Source organism: Eleutherodactylus coqui, chromosome 3 (genome assembly GCF_035609145.1).
Source record: "Eleutherodactylus coqui strain aEleCoq1 chromosome 3, aEleCoq1.hap1, whole genome shotgun sequence".
Classification (NCBI taxonomy): domain Eukaryota; kingdom Metazoa; phylum Chordata; class Amphibia; order Anura; family Eleutherodactylidae; genus Eleutherodactylus; species Eleutherodactylus coqui.
In genome coordinates, this window is record NC_089839.1 from 223828880 (window position 1) to 223848963 (window position 20084).

At 46.6% G+C, this 20084-nt stretch overlaps 1 protein-coding gene across 1 annotated transcript in view; it reads left to right on the forward strand.

Annotated features, from left to right (window-relative positions):
- Nucleotides 1–1115: 1115 nt before the first annotated feature.
- LOC136620272 (protein SSUH2 homolog) overlaps nucleotides 1116–20084 on the forward strand; it is a 94205-nt gene continuing 75236 nt past the window's right edge. The window contains exon 1 of the mRNA XM_066594974.1: nucleotides 1116–1257. Within this exon, the coding sequence (XP_066451071.1) occupies nucleotides 1116–1257 (142 nt within the window). The remainder of the gene's footprint in view (nucleotides 1258–20084) is intronic.

Below are 20084 nucleotides of genomic sequence, written 5' to 3' on the forward strand. Positions count from 1 at the left end.
GGGGCTCCCGTATGATGGGAACATGAGAAAGCTGCAATCTGATTGGTTGCCATCTGCGCCATTTCAAGTGTACTAATCGCTATAAAAGAGACCCCAATCATCAGACACATCAGCTGCAGCCTGACGCTGGACAAGTAAACCCTTGTCATATCTGAGGATACATTGGATGTATAAATGGTGCGTAAGGTGAAGAATTTGCATATGTAGATTACCCTCACCCAGTCCTACATAGGAAACAGCTGTTTAACCAGATGCGGACCCGGCCATTTGTATGGTTCAGCAGGAAATGGGACTAATCACTCCAGATGGCCTTCGGTCCAATGACCTCTTTCCTGGGCCCATGTGAGACATTACTGTCATCAGGGGCACTCTTGTCCATCTTTAGCTATTGAACCCCGGTCAACCCAAGGTATGCCATAGGGTCATTCCCCGCTGTTGTACTGACCATGGTACAACCAGTCTTGGTACACTCGTGATACTGCAGTTGTGACCATTTCAGAAATACTGGCACCCCACCTCCAGGCACCAACAATCTGCCCGTAGTCAAAGTCACCACGTTTACCCATAACTGCCAAGTGTATATATACATGCACTGAGTCTTCCTTTTTCCAGCTGCTATATACAATACCCAGGGGCACCCCTACCATGAGGCAACAATCTACAGAACCTCAGAGGGGCATCTGGTTGCCACCAGGGTGGTAATTATTTTTGCATATTTGTAGAGATGTAACTTCATGATGACTTTTGCAGCAATATGACAACTTCTTCTAGGGGTGGGATTGTAAAAGAACAGAGTATAACTAGACAGATCGGTCATTCAGGTTAGAACACATGGGGGAACCATAATGGAGGTCATGATAGTTCTTGCCCAACTTTCCCAGAAGTATAACATTTTCAACTACTGGACAGATGAATCCTGCCTTGTGCCAGCAGCATCTGACGGTATTTGTGGGGGGGTGGGGGATGGCACTCCACCTCCGCTATTTATATCTTCCCAAACATTCCACTTATCCCTATAATAGGCAGCGCTCCCAGAACTTGGCATCCCGCTGCATCTGCACCGGCCACATCCCTATTGTATGATGCGACATCTCACTGCTAATCTGTCTCCATCCATGGCGAATGTTCCAGTCTGTGCCCGGACACTCTCCCCCACGCCTGGGGATGCTCAGGGTAATGTGTACCTGTTGGCCGTGGACTCCATCAGTGACCTGCACAGCATGCCCCTGGACACAGAGACCCCACAAGGGGAGGATGGTGAGTGCCACCCCAGACAACTTGTACTGCAGTGATCTGCAGCCGCTGGAGAACAACTCCCATCATGCTGCCGCTGGACAACCACAAGTACAGGGGCAGCCGAGATGACTACAGAGATGGGGCAGCCGGATAGTACATAGCAAATAATGTAGAACCGTAAATGCCATTCACACCCAACCCAATGTCACATGGGATCATATTTTATGTGAATGACACTTCATCACAGTGCAATGAAAAGCTCTGCACCTGTCAGTGAATGAGGACACTCCTGTCTACATCCAGAGACTAAACACTTCTCACAGCTGAGAGTTTGTTACAATTCTATCCAAACGAGACATTCCTATGTGATATAAACATCCTGGACGCCAGACTGTTACAAAGAGTCAGCACAGGAAACAGATTTGTGCTGCTGATACATTAGGCCAGTTTCACACTGATCGCTGGGAGAAGAATTGCTACAATATCGCATTAGTAGTCCATGTGATATTCCTGCATCTTCTCGCAGCGATACCACAATTTTGTGGCGCTACAAAGGTGCACAACCTTGTAGCACCACGTGCAAGGATTTCCAGGGGGGGGGGGGACTTGAAATTTAAACCCTAGTCTGAAAATAAGCCCTAGCTGCAGAAATAAAACATCACCTAAGAAGTGCTGTCTGGCTCCGCTGCATTTTCCCCCAGCCAGGTCCCTAGCAGTTTTTCCACGATATTAAATTAAAAATTCACATGGTGTGAACTATGGCGCCGATTCGAATCCCGTTCACCAGGATTCTAAAAAGGTGAGGATTCCTAATTGTAATCTACGGCACATTACACATCCAAAAAATAGGGTCTTCACACAGCTGATGTGCTGTGGATTGGGTGCGGAGCTGCAGCAGATGATACACTCTCAATTTGAATTCAACTGAAATCTGCTGCAGCTCCGCACCAAAATCCAAGTACAGTCCGTCCTATTACCCCGTCCTGCGCAGTAAGTGGGAGGAGTTTCCTAACGAAGCAAGACGAACACAATTATAAGCGCGGAGCAGACAACTAAAGCATGAAGTGCATTCACTACCCTACAAAATAAAATGTGACTCCTAAACGCTTACGTAAAACAGCACAGGGCCAGCGTCCACGAGTGAAGAATCATAGTGATTCTCCGCTCACGGGATCGAGATCGCAACATGCCACGATTAGCTCTAGCGGCGGCGATATCGCTACACCAGTGGACAGGCAGCCACGATGCAAAGCACCAAAACATGCCTTCTACATACACTGCTCCAGGAGATTACAAGATAGATACTGCAAGCTGAGAGCTAATGGGAAACTAGCAGGGCTGCAAAGGCTGCTCTGGATGTGACTGGAGTATAAGGGCTTATTCACACAAACGCATTTGGACTTAATGGGCAAAATTTGCAGGCGCGATATGGCATGTATAGGACACATTGATTTTAATGGGTTCAGTCACATGAGCGTATTTTAGATGCTCATTTTGATCTGACAAAAAAATGTGCATGTTCTATTTTCATGTTACAAATGGAATTAGCACATATTAAACTAATTAAACTTAACTGCCCTTTCAAATAAACGGGATCATTCTTCCGTGTTTGTGCAAATGCACTGGGCATGTGTGCGCAAAAAATATAGTAAAATAAAAGCTGGCCTAACAAGCTAAAATTTGAGGTTGAAGTACAGTTTAAAGAGTGCCAGTGACAGCTGAAGACGTCCCACAGAGCACGAGCGCTCCAGGGTAAAAGTGCGGGTATTCTTTAAGCACGAGTTCCCACTTTGCAGATTTGCTGGGAATTTTAGCTGCAGATTTCACGCCAAAATTCTACAACGTAAAGGGTTTTTAACAAACTCCGTTCACTAACGCCATGTCCGTGCGGGACGGAATGTCCACGGCAAAAAATCACCAATCTCACCATTTGATGCGGAATTCACTCTTCTCATTTGACGAGGTGGAATCCAGACTGAAAATCCGCTGCTATAACTGACATTCTGCGGATCCAAAATCCGCTCCGCCTGTCAATTTCTGCAGCAGATTTTTTCTGCAGCGTGTGAAAATCTTATTCACTTTGCTGCTTCTATAGCAAATTATTAGGATGTGTAAAAAGGCCCTTAAATGGGTTGTCCAGTTGTCATCAATAGTAGATCAGCGGGGTTCTGCCACCTCAGACCTCTACTAGCCAGTTGTTCTCTCGGCCGGTGTGCTTGTAAACCGAGCTGATTTCGGTAGGATGCAGACAGCTCCTTTCTCACTGCAGTGGCCAGGCTTGGTATTACAGACAAACCCTCTATTGAACTGAATGGGAGCTTTGCCTGTAATACCAAGCCTGGCCACTACAGTAGGAATAGAGCTGTCTGCTGCCTGCATACATCAGCTCAATGCATGAGTATACCAGTCTGGTGAACTGCTGATCAACATGAGTCCCCGGTGGCAGACCCCAGCTGGTGTACAATTTATGGCCTGTCCTAAGAATAGGGCATCAATAATTTACAACTGGACAACCTCTTTACAATCACCTATCCACAAGAGACCTCTACCAATCCCGAGAACAGGGCCCTAAGGTCCTCCTCCACCCCCTGCAGTGTGGAAAAACGCAAATGGCACGGTGGCCAAGCATCCACCCCGCTATTCCATTTATTTAAACAGGACTGCCGGAGATAGTAAAATACAAGCGGTTGACTATCTCCGGCAGTGCCATAGAGTTGAATGGATCCCAGACTCCCACCGATCAGACTTTTACCAACAATTATATAGCTAGGTGATAAATGTGGATTTTGGGATCCTTTTAAAATGATCCTCAAGCTTCGAAACAAAGTTCTGTCCTGGGACAGGACGGGGACATTCCCTGCAGCCAATCCGTTTTTGGGCTAACATGGAGGTCATCTTTAGACTACCTATGCACCAGATCTGCTCTGATCAGCGCTGGACAATCAGAGAGCAGTGCATAATGTAATTAGAAAACGGCACCCGGAACTGAACAACGGCCAACAAGATCTACTAGAGGTAATGTACCTCCTCCACCCTCCGATCCTGGGACAGCATTTGACCTCGAAGAGCTGCTTTAAGGATTTACATCCAGAACCCCCGCCTCCCCTCAGATCACGCAGGAAGGACAGATCAAGAGACATTCATTATTTTAGTAGCTGAATCACAAAGTCTCCATATGAATGTGTTAGATAAGACACACGGGGTGAGAGAACCCTCTGTACATCCGTGTCCTGAGGAGGATCCCCCATCATGTTGTAATCCCATCAGATACATTTCTTCATCCAAAATATAGGGTCCCCGTTGAAGTCTCGGTACGGGGTCTGCAAGGAGGAGACAGTCCTTCCCTGATCTACTGGTGGAAGACATGGAGGTGATAACGGTATAAGTGGCAGAGGTGGCGGTGGCGGAGGAGATGTGGAGCAGAAGACAGGCAGCGATGATGGCAGAGAAGATGTGGAGCATTGGGCAGGCAGCGGTGGTGGCGGAACTGTAGGTTTTTGAGGCCAGGAGCGTTGGACATAGAGGTACAGGCGAGGACACGGGATGATGGATCATGCCTGCAGGCAGCAGACTGTTGAGGCTGCCCATGTTCTGCACTGGCTCTGCCAGGTGGCACCCTAGGTAGTGGTAGAAGTCCTGCTTGTCATGAGTGGTCAGATAGAGGTGTTGGAAGCCCCTTCCTCTAGCGTACCTCTCAGTAGCCTCCATTAGCTTGCGTCCGTAGCCTTTACCACGTAGCTCAGCGCTGACCACCACCGACTCCACAAACAGGCTGTCCTAGAGACCTGGAGACCCAGCACCCTCCAAAGCCTGGCATGACCCAGGGCAGGGCCCTCGGGGACCTCGATGAGCACCAGACAGAGAGGAAACTCATCCGAGGAGTGCTGTAGGTAGTGCAGATGGGCCCCCAAGACTCCGCTTCCATGTTTGGTTCAGACGTTTGGCACAAGATTCAGCAAGGTCAGGACACCGGTGAAGAGGCACAAGGAGGCCGTCGGAAGTCGACGACCAGTCAGGGAAGAGAAGAATAGAAGAAGGAGGTGAGAGATCATGGGGGAGGCTGCAACTTGCAGACATCACTATAAAGGGCAGGCACATGTATCTGGGGCGCTCTGTGCACATGCTATTAGATGTATTGTGGGGTCCTCTATACACATAGGGTTCTCTGTAACAAGCCTTGTGTGGTGCAGAGTGTTAAGGCAGCAGAAATGCCCCTCAGCATTGTAAAAAACACAAAATTGGAAGATCCTAATGGACAACCTGTACTTAAAAAAAAGAAATTGCTGTAAACCCGACCCTGATTTTCAGGAAAAAATAAAACACTGCAAAATGTTTTTGCACCTTCACATCCAAAGAAAAAGAAAAAGATACAGGTTCAACATCAATATATACCTTCCCACCGGGTGCATGCAGGTGTGAAAACCTAGATGTAAATGTTGCAGATACATGGAACATAGGAGAAAAGATATAATAATAGATTAAAATCAAAAGCAGGAAACAATAAAAATAAAGCATCAGATGAATTGTGGCACCAAATATATTAAAAGTTCGGCCTTGATCAATGCGTGGAACAGGTTACCACTGGAGGTGGTGAGTTCTCCTTCAATGGAAGTCTTCAAACAAAGGCTGGACAAATATCTGTCTTGGATGATTTAGTGATCCTGCACTGAGCAGGTGGTTGGACCCGATGACCCTGGAGGTCCCTTCTAACTCCACCATTCTATGATTCTAGTATATATCTAATAGAATGTCCGTGTGGGAAAAAATATGTAGGCAGATCAATGCCCTCCACACACGAATATTAAAATATTGGTCTAGCATTAAAAATAATTTCTTTATTCAACCTGGTCAGCATGGATACTATTCCGCAACTCCAAAGCGCTGAAGATCTGGCTCCAATGGGGAGCTGTCCCAACTTGACTCCACTATTCCCACGATTCATTTTGCTCAAATACAAGATACCCTGGTGAGACCACTAGTACTCCCCACCACGTCCCACCGACCCCCTCTATCTGCTCTCTATTCTATCCTCAACTCTCTACCTTTTGCTCTCTCTTATCTCTACTAATCGTCACAAAGTTAAGTCTATTATTTCCCTCCGTACGTTCTTTCTTTAAAAATTTCATACGAATTGTTTTTTGTTTTCTTTCGAATGACATTTTATGACCGAATGTTCAAGAACATATGAAGCGATATATATGTCAAGTTATAATATTCTTGTAAACCCAATAAAAATATTTTGAACAATAAAAATAATTTCTTAAAATATAGCGTCTCTCGACACTTATCTATTGCTCACCATAGTGACACCTCCAGTTCGCCAGACACCCCCCTAGAGCTTGTTGGACACAATCCTCAGAATTAAAAAGAAAAGATGTTCTGGACTTTCAGACTAGATACCCTCATGCCTAATGGCTGAAATGACGTCTTGGAGAAAATATAAAACAAGAACGTACCAGTACCTCCCCTTGTGAAGTCAACTAAAGAAAATTGATGACATCTGTCAGGAAATAACTTCCGAATCCCAGACTAGCCCTGACCCTAGTCTTGTCAGCACTGCATATAGCTTCTGCTCACTGTCTCTACTCAGACCAACGACAGAGGAAGAAGTCTTCAAATTGCTCTTCTCTGCTCGCCACACCACCTGCGATAGCGACCCTCTCCCCTCACACCTCCTCTGATCCCTTTTCCCAGTGGTTATCTCCCACCTCACCACTATATTCAACCTCTCTCTGACCTATGGCATCTTTCCCTCTTCTTTCAAACACGCCATCATATCCCCACTGCTAAAAAAAGCTGACTTTTGACGCGACTGATGCTGCCAACTACTGACCAATCTTTAACCTCCCCTTCATCTCCAAACTACTAGAAAGCCTAGTTTACTCCCGTCTTATAAGCTATCTATCAGAGAACTCTCTCCTCGATTCCCTACAGTCTGGCTTCTGACCCCAACACTCGACAGAAACTGCCCTTACAAGAGTATCCAACGACCTACTGATAGCCAAATCCAGGGGCGATTACTCCCTACTGATCCTCCTCAACCTCTCCGCAGCATTTGGCACTCTTGACTACAAAGTCCTCCGTAGAATGCTTCGCTCCATCAGCCTAAAGGATACTGCTCTCTCCTGGTTCTCCTCCTACCTATGTGACTGCTCTTTCAGCGTCTCTTTTGCTGGCTCTACCTCCCCTCCTCTTCCCCCTGCTGTTGGGGTCCCCCAGGGCTCGGTCCTCAGCCCCCTCTTTTTCTCTATCTACACAGCCCCTATTGGACAAACCATCAGGAGATTTAGCCTCCAATATCACCTGTATGCTGACGACGCCCAGCTATACACCTCTTCCCGTGACATCTCTGCACCCTTCCTCCAAAACATCACCGACTGTCTGTCCGCTGTCTCTAACACTATGTCCTCTCTCTACCTAAAACTAAACCTCTCTAAAACTGACTTATTGGTATTTCCACCCTCCACTAACCGACCTCATCCTGACATCTCCATCTCAGTGTGTGGCGCCACCGCCACCATAACATTCCCGCTGCCTTGGGTTTATATTTCACTCCGATCTCTCATTTAGCCCCTACATCCAATCTCTTGCCCGAACATGTCAGCTGCACCTCAAGAACATCGCAAGAATCTGCTCTTTTCTCTTGCTCGGCTCGATTATTGCAACTCCTTGCTGATCGGCCTCCCCTGCACCAGACTCTACCCACTCCAATCCATCCTGAATGCAGCAGCCAGGCTCATCTTCCTGTCCAGCCGCTACTCAGACGCCTCTGCCCTGTGCCAATCACTGCACTGGTTGCTCGTTAAATACAGAACTTAAACTCACTACCTTCATCCACAAATCCCTCCACAGTGCAGTGCCCCCCTATATTGCCTCCCTCATCTCAATCCATCACCCAGCCCGGGGTCTCCGCTCTGCTAACGATACTAGACTGCGCGCCCCTTTAACTCAAACTTCTCATTCCCGCCTCCAAGACTTCTCCAGAGCAGCACCAGTCCTCTGGAACGCACTACCAAAGGCTACCCGGGCAATCCAGGACTCAAAAAACTTCAGGCATGCTCTAAAAACGCACCTCTTCAGGGAGGCATACCGCATACCCTAAACAAACTCCTCTGTACTCCGCCTGATAACATGCTCCCTGACCTACTAACTGCAATCCCTGCTAGCCATCATAAACCGCTCCTGCAGTCATACTGTTTCTGCCGTCACGCGGCTAAATGTCTGACCATTGTCTATGCATATAGCATACCTCACTCTCCACCTCACCATACCGTACACATCTCCAGCCCCTTTACCTTCTGTATCACCCCATTATCTGTAGTATGTAAGCTCGTTGGAGCAGGACCCTCACCCCTACTGTTTCCATCAACTGATTACCATGTAACCGTGGTTCTGTAATGTTTGTACTTTTGTCTTTCTGTATTCCCCGTCTGTTTAAGCACTGCGGAATATGTTGCTGCTATACAAATAAAAATATTATTATTAGTATTAACTATTCCCAGACAAATAGGCATCATTTTCAGGTATTTTAATCTTTATGTACTTTTTATGACTTTTAAATAAGTTATGAAATGCATATTTACATATTTATTCAAAATTTGTATCTCTCCCGTATTAGACTATAGGGATTTTATTGAAAGAGGCTTTCTGAAATCCTCCCGTTTGTAACCGCTCTCGAGTACACAGGTATCCAAGGGGGGTGGAGTTAATGTGATTAGGCATTATACCTCTTTTTTAAGAGATTAAAAATATTTCATAAGTAAACAATAACCAGTGTGTTATTTTAGGTTTTCTCAAGAATATCTGTATATATTTTTTAATAAGAATTGTTTCTAATGTAATGAAGATAGTGATGTTTTTTAATTGCTGATACGGCATCTTTATTATGCGCATGATATTCCTGTGTACGTAGTTCTTATACTATAACAGACCTATTCTCTGCAGAGATATCATCACGTACCATTGAAACGCACATTGCGTTCGACGAGTCTCGTACTGCAGCCTTTGAGATGCGCGTAGCATTACATGTCAACGCTGGGGGACTCCCCTGTACACACCCACCCCGTCAATGACGTCACGGCAGCAGACACCAGCATCTGAAGCTGGTTGGACGAACAACTGATGAGTCTGTGTGTATCTTATGTATGTATGTATCTATATATATAAAGATGAAAGCCCTCACTGACTGACTCACTGACTGACTCGCCACTAATTCTCCCACTTCCCGATGTCGTAGAAACATGAAATATGGCACAAGCATAGATTATGTCCAAAATAGGAAAAGTAAAGAGGTCACAACTCGATTATTCAATTTTAGCGCAAAAGAACTAGCGTCAAAATTTTACATACGTAATCTAATTCTCTCACTTCCCAATGTCGTAGAAACATGAAATTTGGCACGAGCATTGATTATGTCATAAATAGGAAAAGCTAATGGGTCACAAATCAGTTATTCAATTTTAAGCGCAAAAGTATTAGCATCCAAATTTTACATAATCTAATTCTTTCACTTCCTGATGTCATTTTATATAAAGGAATTGTTGCATGGTTACCTCCCCGTGGTGTTTCCTGGGTAACGCAGAGAACCATGCAAAATGGTGAACATATGTTTTTCTGGTATCTCTAAAGTAACCACAACTTCATAAGATTTTCCGTGTGAACACCAGCTAAACACCAGTACCAAATTAACTCAGGCGAAGCCGGGTATATCAGCTAGTGTTATATATATATATATATATACAGTGTATATATGACGTAACATTGTGTATCATTTAGGCTTCAGAAAGGCGCACTATAGGGCTGAGATGCGTTGCCTATTAAACAGTAACTTTTTTTCTAAATAAATAATGGAATCTTGAATACGCTGGATTTTTTTTCTTTTCACTTTTTGGAATTTGTGTACCGATGCCCCCTAGTCATTAGAGGGAAGAATGTTTTCCGGCGACTCCAGTTTATCTGGATCTGCATGGGACTTGAGACACGGCTGCTCCACATACAAGACTAACCGGGACTAAGAGGTGACAGCTCAGCTGTATTCAGCAATTTCACAACCTGATTGGTTGTTAGTAGAGATGAGCGAACACCAAAATGCTCGGGTGCTCGTTACTCGGCATGAAATTTTCGCAATGCTCGAGGGTTCGTTTCTAGTAACGAACCCCATTGAAGTCAATGGGCGACCGGAGCATTTTTGTATTTCGCCGATGCTCGCTAAGGTTTTCATGTGTGAAAATCTGGGCAATTCAAGAAAGTGATGGGAACGACACAGCAACGGATAGGGCAGGCGAGGGGCTACATGTTGGGCTGCATCTCAAGTTCAGAGGTCCCACTATTAAGCCACAATAGCGGCAAGAGTGGGCCCCCCCCCCCCCCCGCACTGTCAGCGTAAAGATCGTTCTCCTCTGGCACAGCTGTAACAGCTGTAGCAGAGAAGAACGATGTTTGCCCATTGAATTCAATGGAACCAGCAATACAGCAGGTTCCACTGAATGCAATGGGCTGCCGGCGATCGCAGGATGAATGGTTGGGAAGGGGTTAAATATATAACCCCTTCTCTGCAATTCATCCAGAAATGTGATACACTAAAAATATATACCGGCGTATAAGGCGACGGGGCGTATAAGACGACCCCCCAACTGTCACCTTATACGCCGGCAATACAGTGGAGCAAAGAATAAAAAGCATTACTTACTTCTTCAGACGATCTGCGCCGCTCCTGCAGACTGTCACTCCTTCCTGGTCCACGGCAGACTAAAGCTTTCTCTATGAAAGGCTTGAAATCCCCGCCTCCAGAAACACAGCCAATCACAGCAATTCAATGACATCACTGTCATTGGCTGTGATTGGCTGAAGGCACGTGTGTTTCTGGAGGCGTGGATTTAAAGCCTTTCGTAGAGAAAGCAATGCTCTGCCGGGAACCAGGAGGGAGCGACAGCCTGCAGGAGCACCGCAGAACACCAGGAAGGAGTGACAGTCTACAGGAGCGGCGCAGATCGTCTGAAGAAGTGAGTAATGCTTTTTATTCTTTGCTCCACTGTATTGCCGGCGTATAAGGTGACAGTTGGGGGGTCGTCTTATACGCCGGTATATATTTTTAGTGTATCACATTTCTGGATGAATTGCAGGGAAGGGGTTATATATTTAACCCCTTCCTGACCATTTATCCTGCGATCGCCGGCAGCCCATTGCATTCAGTGGAACCTGCTGTATTGCTGGTTCCATTGAATTCAATGGGCTAACATCGTTCTTCTCTGCTACAGCTGTTACAGCTGTGGCAGAAAAGAAGGATTTGTCTTCTATATGTTCTCAATGGGGTCGGCGCTGCTGCCACCGGCCCCACTGAGCGCATATAGAGACGATTTATGGCCTTTAGAAGGACCGTTGGGGTTCTTGAAGCCTACAATACACCTAACACTCTCCCTATAGCAGCTCCAACACGATACCACTTTCCCTGAACTAATGTCAGAATACATCCGTAGCGAGCCGCGGGAAGGGCAGATTTCAATACTCGGGTGACACCTTATCTCCCCAGCCACTCACAGCAGGGGGGTGGTATAGGGCTTAAACGTTGCAGGGGGAAGTTGTAATGCCTTCCCTGTCTTTCAATTGGCCAGAAAAGCGCGCTAACGTCTCACAGAGGAAAGTGAAAGTAACCCGAACACCGCGTGGTGCTCGTTAAGAGTAACGAGCATCCCGAACACCCTAATATTCGCACGAATATCAAGCTCGGACGAGTACGTTCGCTCATCTCTAGTTGTTAGGGCTGAACTGTTACATAAATTGTTATTACAGTGGTGATGGGGTTTCCCGCTCTTTATAAGTGACCCGGATGTTCGGGCTCAGCTCTCCACTGCTCTCATCTGCCTGCAAGACACCGGGGGGGAGCGCTGAGCGTCTGCCCTGCCCTTATCCCAGTAGTCGTGGGAACAGCAGCGCCGCATGTGGTGCCGCATGTGGTGAGCGGAGAGGAAGCCTCCCTGGGGACACCTACGGGCTGGAACAGCTGCAGGAGGGCACTGCCACCATTGTGCTGTTGTAAAGGGGTTTTGAATGATGAGATATGCGACTGGAATCTCCTGCGCTGATGGTTTGTTACAGTGTTATCAGTGCAGGTGAAGGTACACGGCAGGACTGCTGGGTACATTAGTGGCCAGCGTGTTACAGTACTAGTGGAGTGCTTAAGTACGCACGGCACTCCCTGATCTACACCCACGCCACTGTCCCTTCCTGGAGATAGCCCTGATGGTGGACACATCCAAGCAGTCAACTCTGACCCTACAATTACTAGGGGAGACAGGCAGGGACCGCAGTACCTATGCAAGAGACAACTACCCACTAGCACCCACAGGAAAGACATGACAAGAACCAACACAAAATAATACAGACAGAACAGAGGCAGATGGTAAGGCCTGGCTGATAACAGCGAGGTCTAGCAGACAAACTGACAGAAGCAAGATACAAATAGAGGCGGACTGGAAAACCCTGGCTGATAACAACGAGGTCTAGCGGACAAGCTGACAGAAGCAGGATACCAAACGAGGTAGACTGCCTAGAAGACTGAGGGAATGGCACAAAGTACCAGGGCCGGATTACCAGCAGGTCAGAGTAGCTGGACAACTCAGCAGACACTGTAGACTGAAAAATAATCGGCAACTCCCAGGCAGCATGAGCTGGATTATATAGGAAGGCGGGAGGAGCCGATAGGTGGATAGACTTGTCAATCACCAGCACACTTCTCAGACACATAGCAGGGTAATTAACCTGACTGGAAGGCACAGGAGCTGTTAACCCTAGTGCATCTGGACAGAACAAGGTGTGCTGGCAAAATTAACCATGAGCTGACAGGCATAACACAGCGTCCTCCACAGCGATTATTATTCCTTGCCTTCACACAGCAGCGACGGACGTTCAGAGAGCGTAGGTTTAGCGCACCAGAGATCGCTGCCATCTGCTTGCCTCTGCTCACCACAAACAGTGGCTCAGAGATGGAGCGACTCCTGTTTACATGGAGAGAGAAGGTCCTTGGTTGTTACGTTTCAGCGCCCTCTCGATTTTCCATGGAGATTTCTGTCAGTAGAAAATAGCAACAAAATCAACCGCCTTTTGCTACGGGATGCGAATTCACCAAATTCTGCATCAGGTCGCGTTCCCACGGGTGGTTTTTAGCTTCTGAGTTCTGACCCTTCAGCGCACTTGGCTGCGTCTTATAACTGTTTATAACTGCGTCTTACCGCTCGTCTGAGGAGCTGCACTGACATAACTGGTAGTGACTGAAAAATCGCGTCGCACTCGTCTGAGACTTGCATTTAGATGTGAATGCGATGCAATTTGCTTTGCCTGCTGAAGGAAATAACAGGCCGCTCCTAAATAAGAATCGCCCAAATATAGGACATGAAGCGACTTTCCTCTCTCAGGCTGTCAGTCCAAGAGAAAAAACGCTCAAGTGAGTTACATTTAAATCAGTCGTTTTCACGTGCGCGGTCTGACTGCGATACGGTGAGATATCGTGCGTGAAGACAACCACTTGATCCAATTCATATAATCGCCGTGTGAGCGCACCGTAACGCTGTGGTCACATGGTGGGATTGTCCCGCCTCTAAAAGCCATGTCTTCTCATGTGGATCCGGATGCTTATTTTCCCGGTCATGTAAACCAGGAAGTGATGTTACTTTTTGATGCGGAAAAGCTTGGAAACAAGATTTTCTACATCGAAATTTTGCACGCAGATTTTGACAGAACAACATTCACGTGCCGAGCCACAGAAAAACCGTATAAAACAGTTGCACATAAACTAAGGATCAGTGATGTTTCAAGTTTCATCCCCACCTTCCAGAAGCCACAGCTTTTATTTTTCTGTTGACAGAGCTGCTCGATTTTTGTGGGGCAAGTTGTATGCTTTAGGCTGCGTTCACACATGAAGGTTTTTTTTGCTATAGTCTTCTCCCCCAATTAAAAACCACATGTGGTTTTCTAAAATGCGATATACAGCAGGAAACCATACCGAAACTGTAAGCTATAGGCGGTACAACAGGGTACAAGAGCCTCCATGCCTGACCGTATCACATCTTGTAGCCAAGCTAGAGGTGGCCCAACAGGGTACCAGAGCCTCCATGCCCACCCATATAACATCTTGTATCCAAGCTACAGGCGGTACAACAGAGTACTAGAGCCACCATGCCCACCGATATCATATCTTGTATCCAAGCTACAGGTGGTACAACAGGGTACTAGAGCCTCCTTGCCCACCTGTATCACATCTTGTATCCAAGCTAGTGACGGTACAACAGAGTACTAGAGCCTCCATGACCACCTGAATCACATCTTGTATCCAAGCTAGAGGCAATACAACAGAATACTAGAGCCTCCATGCCTGACTATCACATCTTGTATCCAAGCTAGAGGCGGTACAGCAGGGTACTAGAGCCTCCATGCCCGCCTGTATCACATCTAGAGGTGGTACAACAGGGTACTAGAGCCTCCATGCCCACCTGAATCGCATCTTGTATCCAAGCTAGAGGCGGTACTACAGAGTACTAGAGCCTCCATGCCCACTTGAATCACATGTATCCAAGCTAGAGGCGGTACAACAGGGTACTAGAGCCTCCATGCCCGCCTATATCAGGTCTTGTATCTAAGCTAAAGGCGGTACAACGAGGTAGTAGAGCCTCCATGCCTACCTGTATCACATTTTGTATCCAAGCTAGAGGCGGTACAACAGGGTACTAGAGTCTCCATACCCAAAGGCATCACATTTTGTATCCAAGCTAGAGGCGGTACAACAGGGTACTGGAACCTCCCTACAAAGGGTCAGTGTACCACAATAAATGCCCCTTTTGCTCTGATATTGTAATCACTTATATCAACGTTACAATCACAGAAAAAGTTTCACTCCATTCTGACAACTTCTAGTGGATTGAGGTTCCTGACAAGGATTATTATGTGTGACATACATATGTTTATATTGTGACAGACGGGGGGATTATCACTCGCTCAGGATGGTTGTCTTCCACTTTGAGATGGTTGGCAGCACTCAGAAAACTCACATGCAGGCGGGTTTGTGGTGAAAATAGACAAGTCCATTTATTTGTTAAACGTAAGATCAGTATCAGTGCCTGCTTCACGCTGCTGATCCCGTCATACCATACATGTTATACACAGTCCATCAATAACATTCCAATCTTGTGTCGCAAACAATCCTTCAGAGTTCCCTCAGGGCAGCAAGTCTCTATATGCTTCTCTCTGGGATCTAACATGGCCGTATCCCAGAGAGGGCAGTCTCCCCCAGCATGAGAAGCCACAGGAGCGATGAGTGTGGCAGGTATCCAAGTATATCATTCCTTCCTGCCACACCCACACGGGTGTTCTGCCTCATCAGTCCAGCAGAATGATCGCTCTGGAGCCCTCTGCTGGTTATTCTGCTAACTGTACTGCCATTGTGTACGTGTATATATATATATATATATATATATATATATATATATATATATATATATATATAACACACCTATTATGCACTGTCCTTCTAGGGGAGGGGTTGGTTTTGACAATGAGTGTAAGATTTCTCTGTAAGCTGAGCAAGGGGTATTGACATAGACTATATTGGTTATTATCTATGTAACGCCTTTCTGACCAGTCTATCTTGTGCCTTAAGGACCAAGCAATTTTCATAATCGCGTTGCAAGAGCCATAACTTGCTGGCATCACCATATGAGGGCTTGTGGTCTTTTGGGACAAGTTATATTTTAATGGCCCACTCTGGGGTACATGGAATGTGTTGTGTTTTTAAAATTGTTTTATGGCGTTCACCAATAAATTACAAAATATTTTCATTGGGTCGTTGCGAAGGCAGTAATACCTACTATGTGTTATTTTTTAAGCAGAACATCATAAGTATTAAATGTTTTTTTTTTTTATTTAACTTTATTCAACTTTTACATTATTTTTTAGTCCCTAAAGGGGACTTGATGATGCAATCCTTTGATCACTAGAATAGTACACTGCATTACTTATGTAATGCATTCTACTAAGCCTGTGACAGCAGCCTATTAGACTCTGCGAGAGGTGGGACCTAATAGACTGAATTATATAGCAGACATGGAGGCCTTTGTCAAGCCTGTACCTGCCATGGGAACCGATTAGTACCTTGTGATTGCACTGTGGGGTGCCGATGGATGACAGAAAGATCCCCCTGCCCCTGTCATCTACTTACATGCTGCTGTTGGTATTGATTGTGGGATTAAAACTGCCAAGATCTGAGGTTTCTCCTCTCATGGCAGTTAGAGCAGGACCCTGGCTGTCAGTAGTCAGCCAAGCCAGCACCTTGCAGTGAGGTCATTTGTGAGGACTGTTAAAAGGTGTATTGGCCATCACTAAGGCTTTAAATATTCCTACAGTGTGTCCTTTATGTTACCCCCAGATGAAGCATGAAGCAAAATGTGCATATGAGAGTGGTGCAATGTAACTTTGACAGTAGAAAATCCTACTGTCAAAGCTATAATCTTAGTCCTGGCTGCAGGGAAAAAATTTAAAAAAACAGTATACAGCACCTTAGACGCGCTGTCAGCCCAGCCGCATCTTCTCCCTGGGTCCCGTCACGGTTTCTCTTCATCATCTTCTGACCGGGGACAGAAAAATCTCCTCCTCCTGGAAGCGCTGGCTGTGATTGGCTGACGCTTAGCCAATCACAGCCAGCACTCAATGAACCAATCACAGCCATTGATCGAGTGCTGGCTGTCATTGGCTAAGTGTCAACCAATCACAGCCAGCGCTTCCAGGAGGCGGGGATTTTTCAATCCCGATCCAGAAGAAAAGAAGCCATGAACAGCACTTCTAGGTGATTCTTCAGCTGTGGCTTATTTTCAGGGTAGGGCTTATATTTCAAGCCCACCCCCTCGAAAATCCTCGCATGTAGTGCTACAAAGTCGCTGTATCACCGCGAGAAACCACAGCGATATCACACAGGCCAGCGGTGTGATATCGCTGCGATTTTCTTGCAGCAATGCTGTGTTGCCCTTGTAAACGAGGCCTAAAACTCATGCTTTCCTATGAGTTCTTCCACACGAGTGATGTTTTGTAGCCTGTGACATTGCGATACTACAAAATCGTGGTATGCTCTATTTAGCCAAGATTTGCTATGTTTCGTAGCCCATGTTTCCCTATGGAGCCTCCTTGTTTATTGCATCGCATAGCACGAATTTGTGATTTTCATGCTATGCAATGTGATTTTAACATTAGAAATCACTATTACGCCTCCTTCAAACAGGTGACACGATATCACCGCAAGAAAATTGTAGCAATATCTCATCGGTGGTCTGTGTGATATGGCTGTATTTTCTCGTGGCAATGCCACGATTTTGTGGCGCTACAAAGTCACTAGTGGGAACTTTGTAGCACTACTTGTGAGGGTTTTCAGGGGGCGGGTTCTTGAAATATAAGCCCTAACCTGAAAATGAGCCCTTGCTGCAGCAAAAGCGCTCGATGAACCAATCAAAGCCATTCATTGAGCACTGGCTATGACTGGATAAGCATCACAGCGCTGAGCCAATCAGAGGCAGCGCTTCCAGGAGGTGGGGATTTTTCAATCCCCGGCCAGAAGAGATACATAACATAGTACGTGAATGAAGACAATGTCCATCTAGTTCAGCCTATTTCCACCCTCTAGTTGATCCAGAAGGCAAAAACCCCAAGAGTCAGAAGCTAATTAGCCCATTTGGGGGGAAATTCCTTCCTGTCTCCATAATGGCAATCATAATAATCCCTGGATCAACCTTTGATAGTTCCTACCTGACTGTTAGACCCGAAACTATAAACCCGCTGGTCACCTAATGTCTATATCGTACAATATCATAGCACTCTAGATAGACGTCTTAAACTCCCCGATGGATTTTGCCATCACCACGTCCTCAGGCAGAGAGTTCCACAGTCTCACTGCTCTTACAGTAAAGAACCCCCTTCTGTGTTGGTGATAAAATCTGCTTTCTTCTAGACATAGCGGATGATAAAGAAAAGTATCGGGCACTGGGAAGAAGTTGCAGCAGAGCCGGACAACGCTTCTAAGCTGATGTATTCTTTTTTTTGCCTGCAGCTAGGGTTTAGTTTAGGGCTTTTGACAGTAGGACTTTCTACTATCAAAGTTGCACCACATCACACAAAAAAACACATTTTTGTCCGATGCGATACAAAAAAGGAAGGCTCCATAGAGAAACATGAGCTCTAAAACCTCACAATTCACGTGCATATTGCGAGACCCACAAGGTTTTTGACTTGCAATGTCGCAGGCTACAAAAGATCGCAAATGTGAAGGACCGCATAGCAAGTATAGGTGTTACCATGAGGCGGTTGCTGGTCCTCCCGGAGCAGCGGTGGGCAGGGTCCCGCGGTCGGAGTGTGTCCCCCTGGCTTGTTGTTCGGCTGCCGGGGGAGCGGGAGCCTGGCTGGCGTGGCCGACGTGGTACTCGTGGCGCGCGGCGACGTGCGCTCACACACCTGTGAATGCGGCTGCCATGCATGAGCTCCCTTTTGTTGTGTTCTGTGGGGTGTTGGCTGTTTTCTTCTCTTCGCCCCTGGGCAGAGGCTTTTGTTTAAAGGTTGGGCAGAGACTTGCAATCACTGCCAGTTATTGGTTTCCCTCAGTGTGCTAGTTAGTCTGCCTCTGTTGGTCTCCTGCCTCAGTCATCTTGTCTGCTATACTTTGCTATTGTCTGCCAGGCTTTTCCATCTGCCTCAGTTCAGCTTAGTATTGTTCGTGTTGGTTATTTACATCTGCCTTTCCTGTCGGTATTCTACCCTTTCCATCAAGGTATGCCAACGTCCTTATTTCGGTCCCTAGTTAGAGTAGGGACCGCTGCCCAGTTGCCCGCCTGGGGTTTGCCAGGCGTGGAGGCAAGCAAGCAGGGACAGGGGTTGTGGGTGAGATCTAGGGCACCCGGGCTGGCGTATCACGGGTAGTATATCGTAAGGTTTAAGATATTCAGGAGAGAATCGCACATTATATGCCAGTACAGAAACCATCAGATGCCCCCAGGTGTAGTGCTGACAACGGGGTCTGGTGGTGTGATGTCACCAACCAAAGTCCACTGTTCACAGTATCATAATATATAAGGCCGAAAAAGACACATGTTCATCCAGTCTATTAACCCCCAATGTTGATCCAGAGAAAGGCAGGAAATACCAATGAGGTAGAGTCCACTGTTGGCCATGTTATTGGGAGATGGAAACCATCTGGTGTGTGCGGTGCAGCCACATTCAGGGAGACCTCATAAACTGATAGAATGTGGACAACGAAGCCTTGTACCAGCTGTGGAGGCATTACACACATCATCTGCCCTCATCAGAAGGTCTCGTAGGCCATTGGCCAATCTATTATCACCAGAACCAGGGAACTGTATGTGAAAGGTTACCATGGATGAGTGGCTGCACATAACATCACAGCAGTGAATGCACAGCGGCGCTTGTGATGGTGCTTGGAGCGTTTGACTGTAAACGAGTGGAAGCAAGCGTTGTGGACAGATAATTCACAGGACACCATCTTCCGATCAGATGGCCGCACTTGGGTGTGGCGGTTGTCTGGAGAGCGGTTTCTGCATTGCCCCAACAGTGATGTTTGGATGAGGTTCTGTTATGATGTGGGGGTGTTTCTGCTGGAAAGGACTAGGTCCATTGCTTATAGTGAAGTCCATCCTCACCGCCAATGGGTACAGAGACATTGCAGACCATTTGGCATCACCTACCCTGTGACAATATTTGGGTACAGCTCCATGTCTCTACCAACATGACCGAGCGCCATGTCCTACAGCATGCAGTGTAGAGGAGCAGAACGTCTGCAAACTTCATTGGCCAGCCCAAAGTCCGGA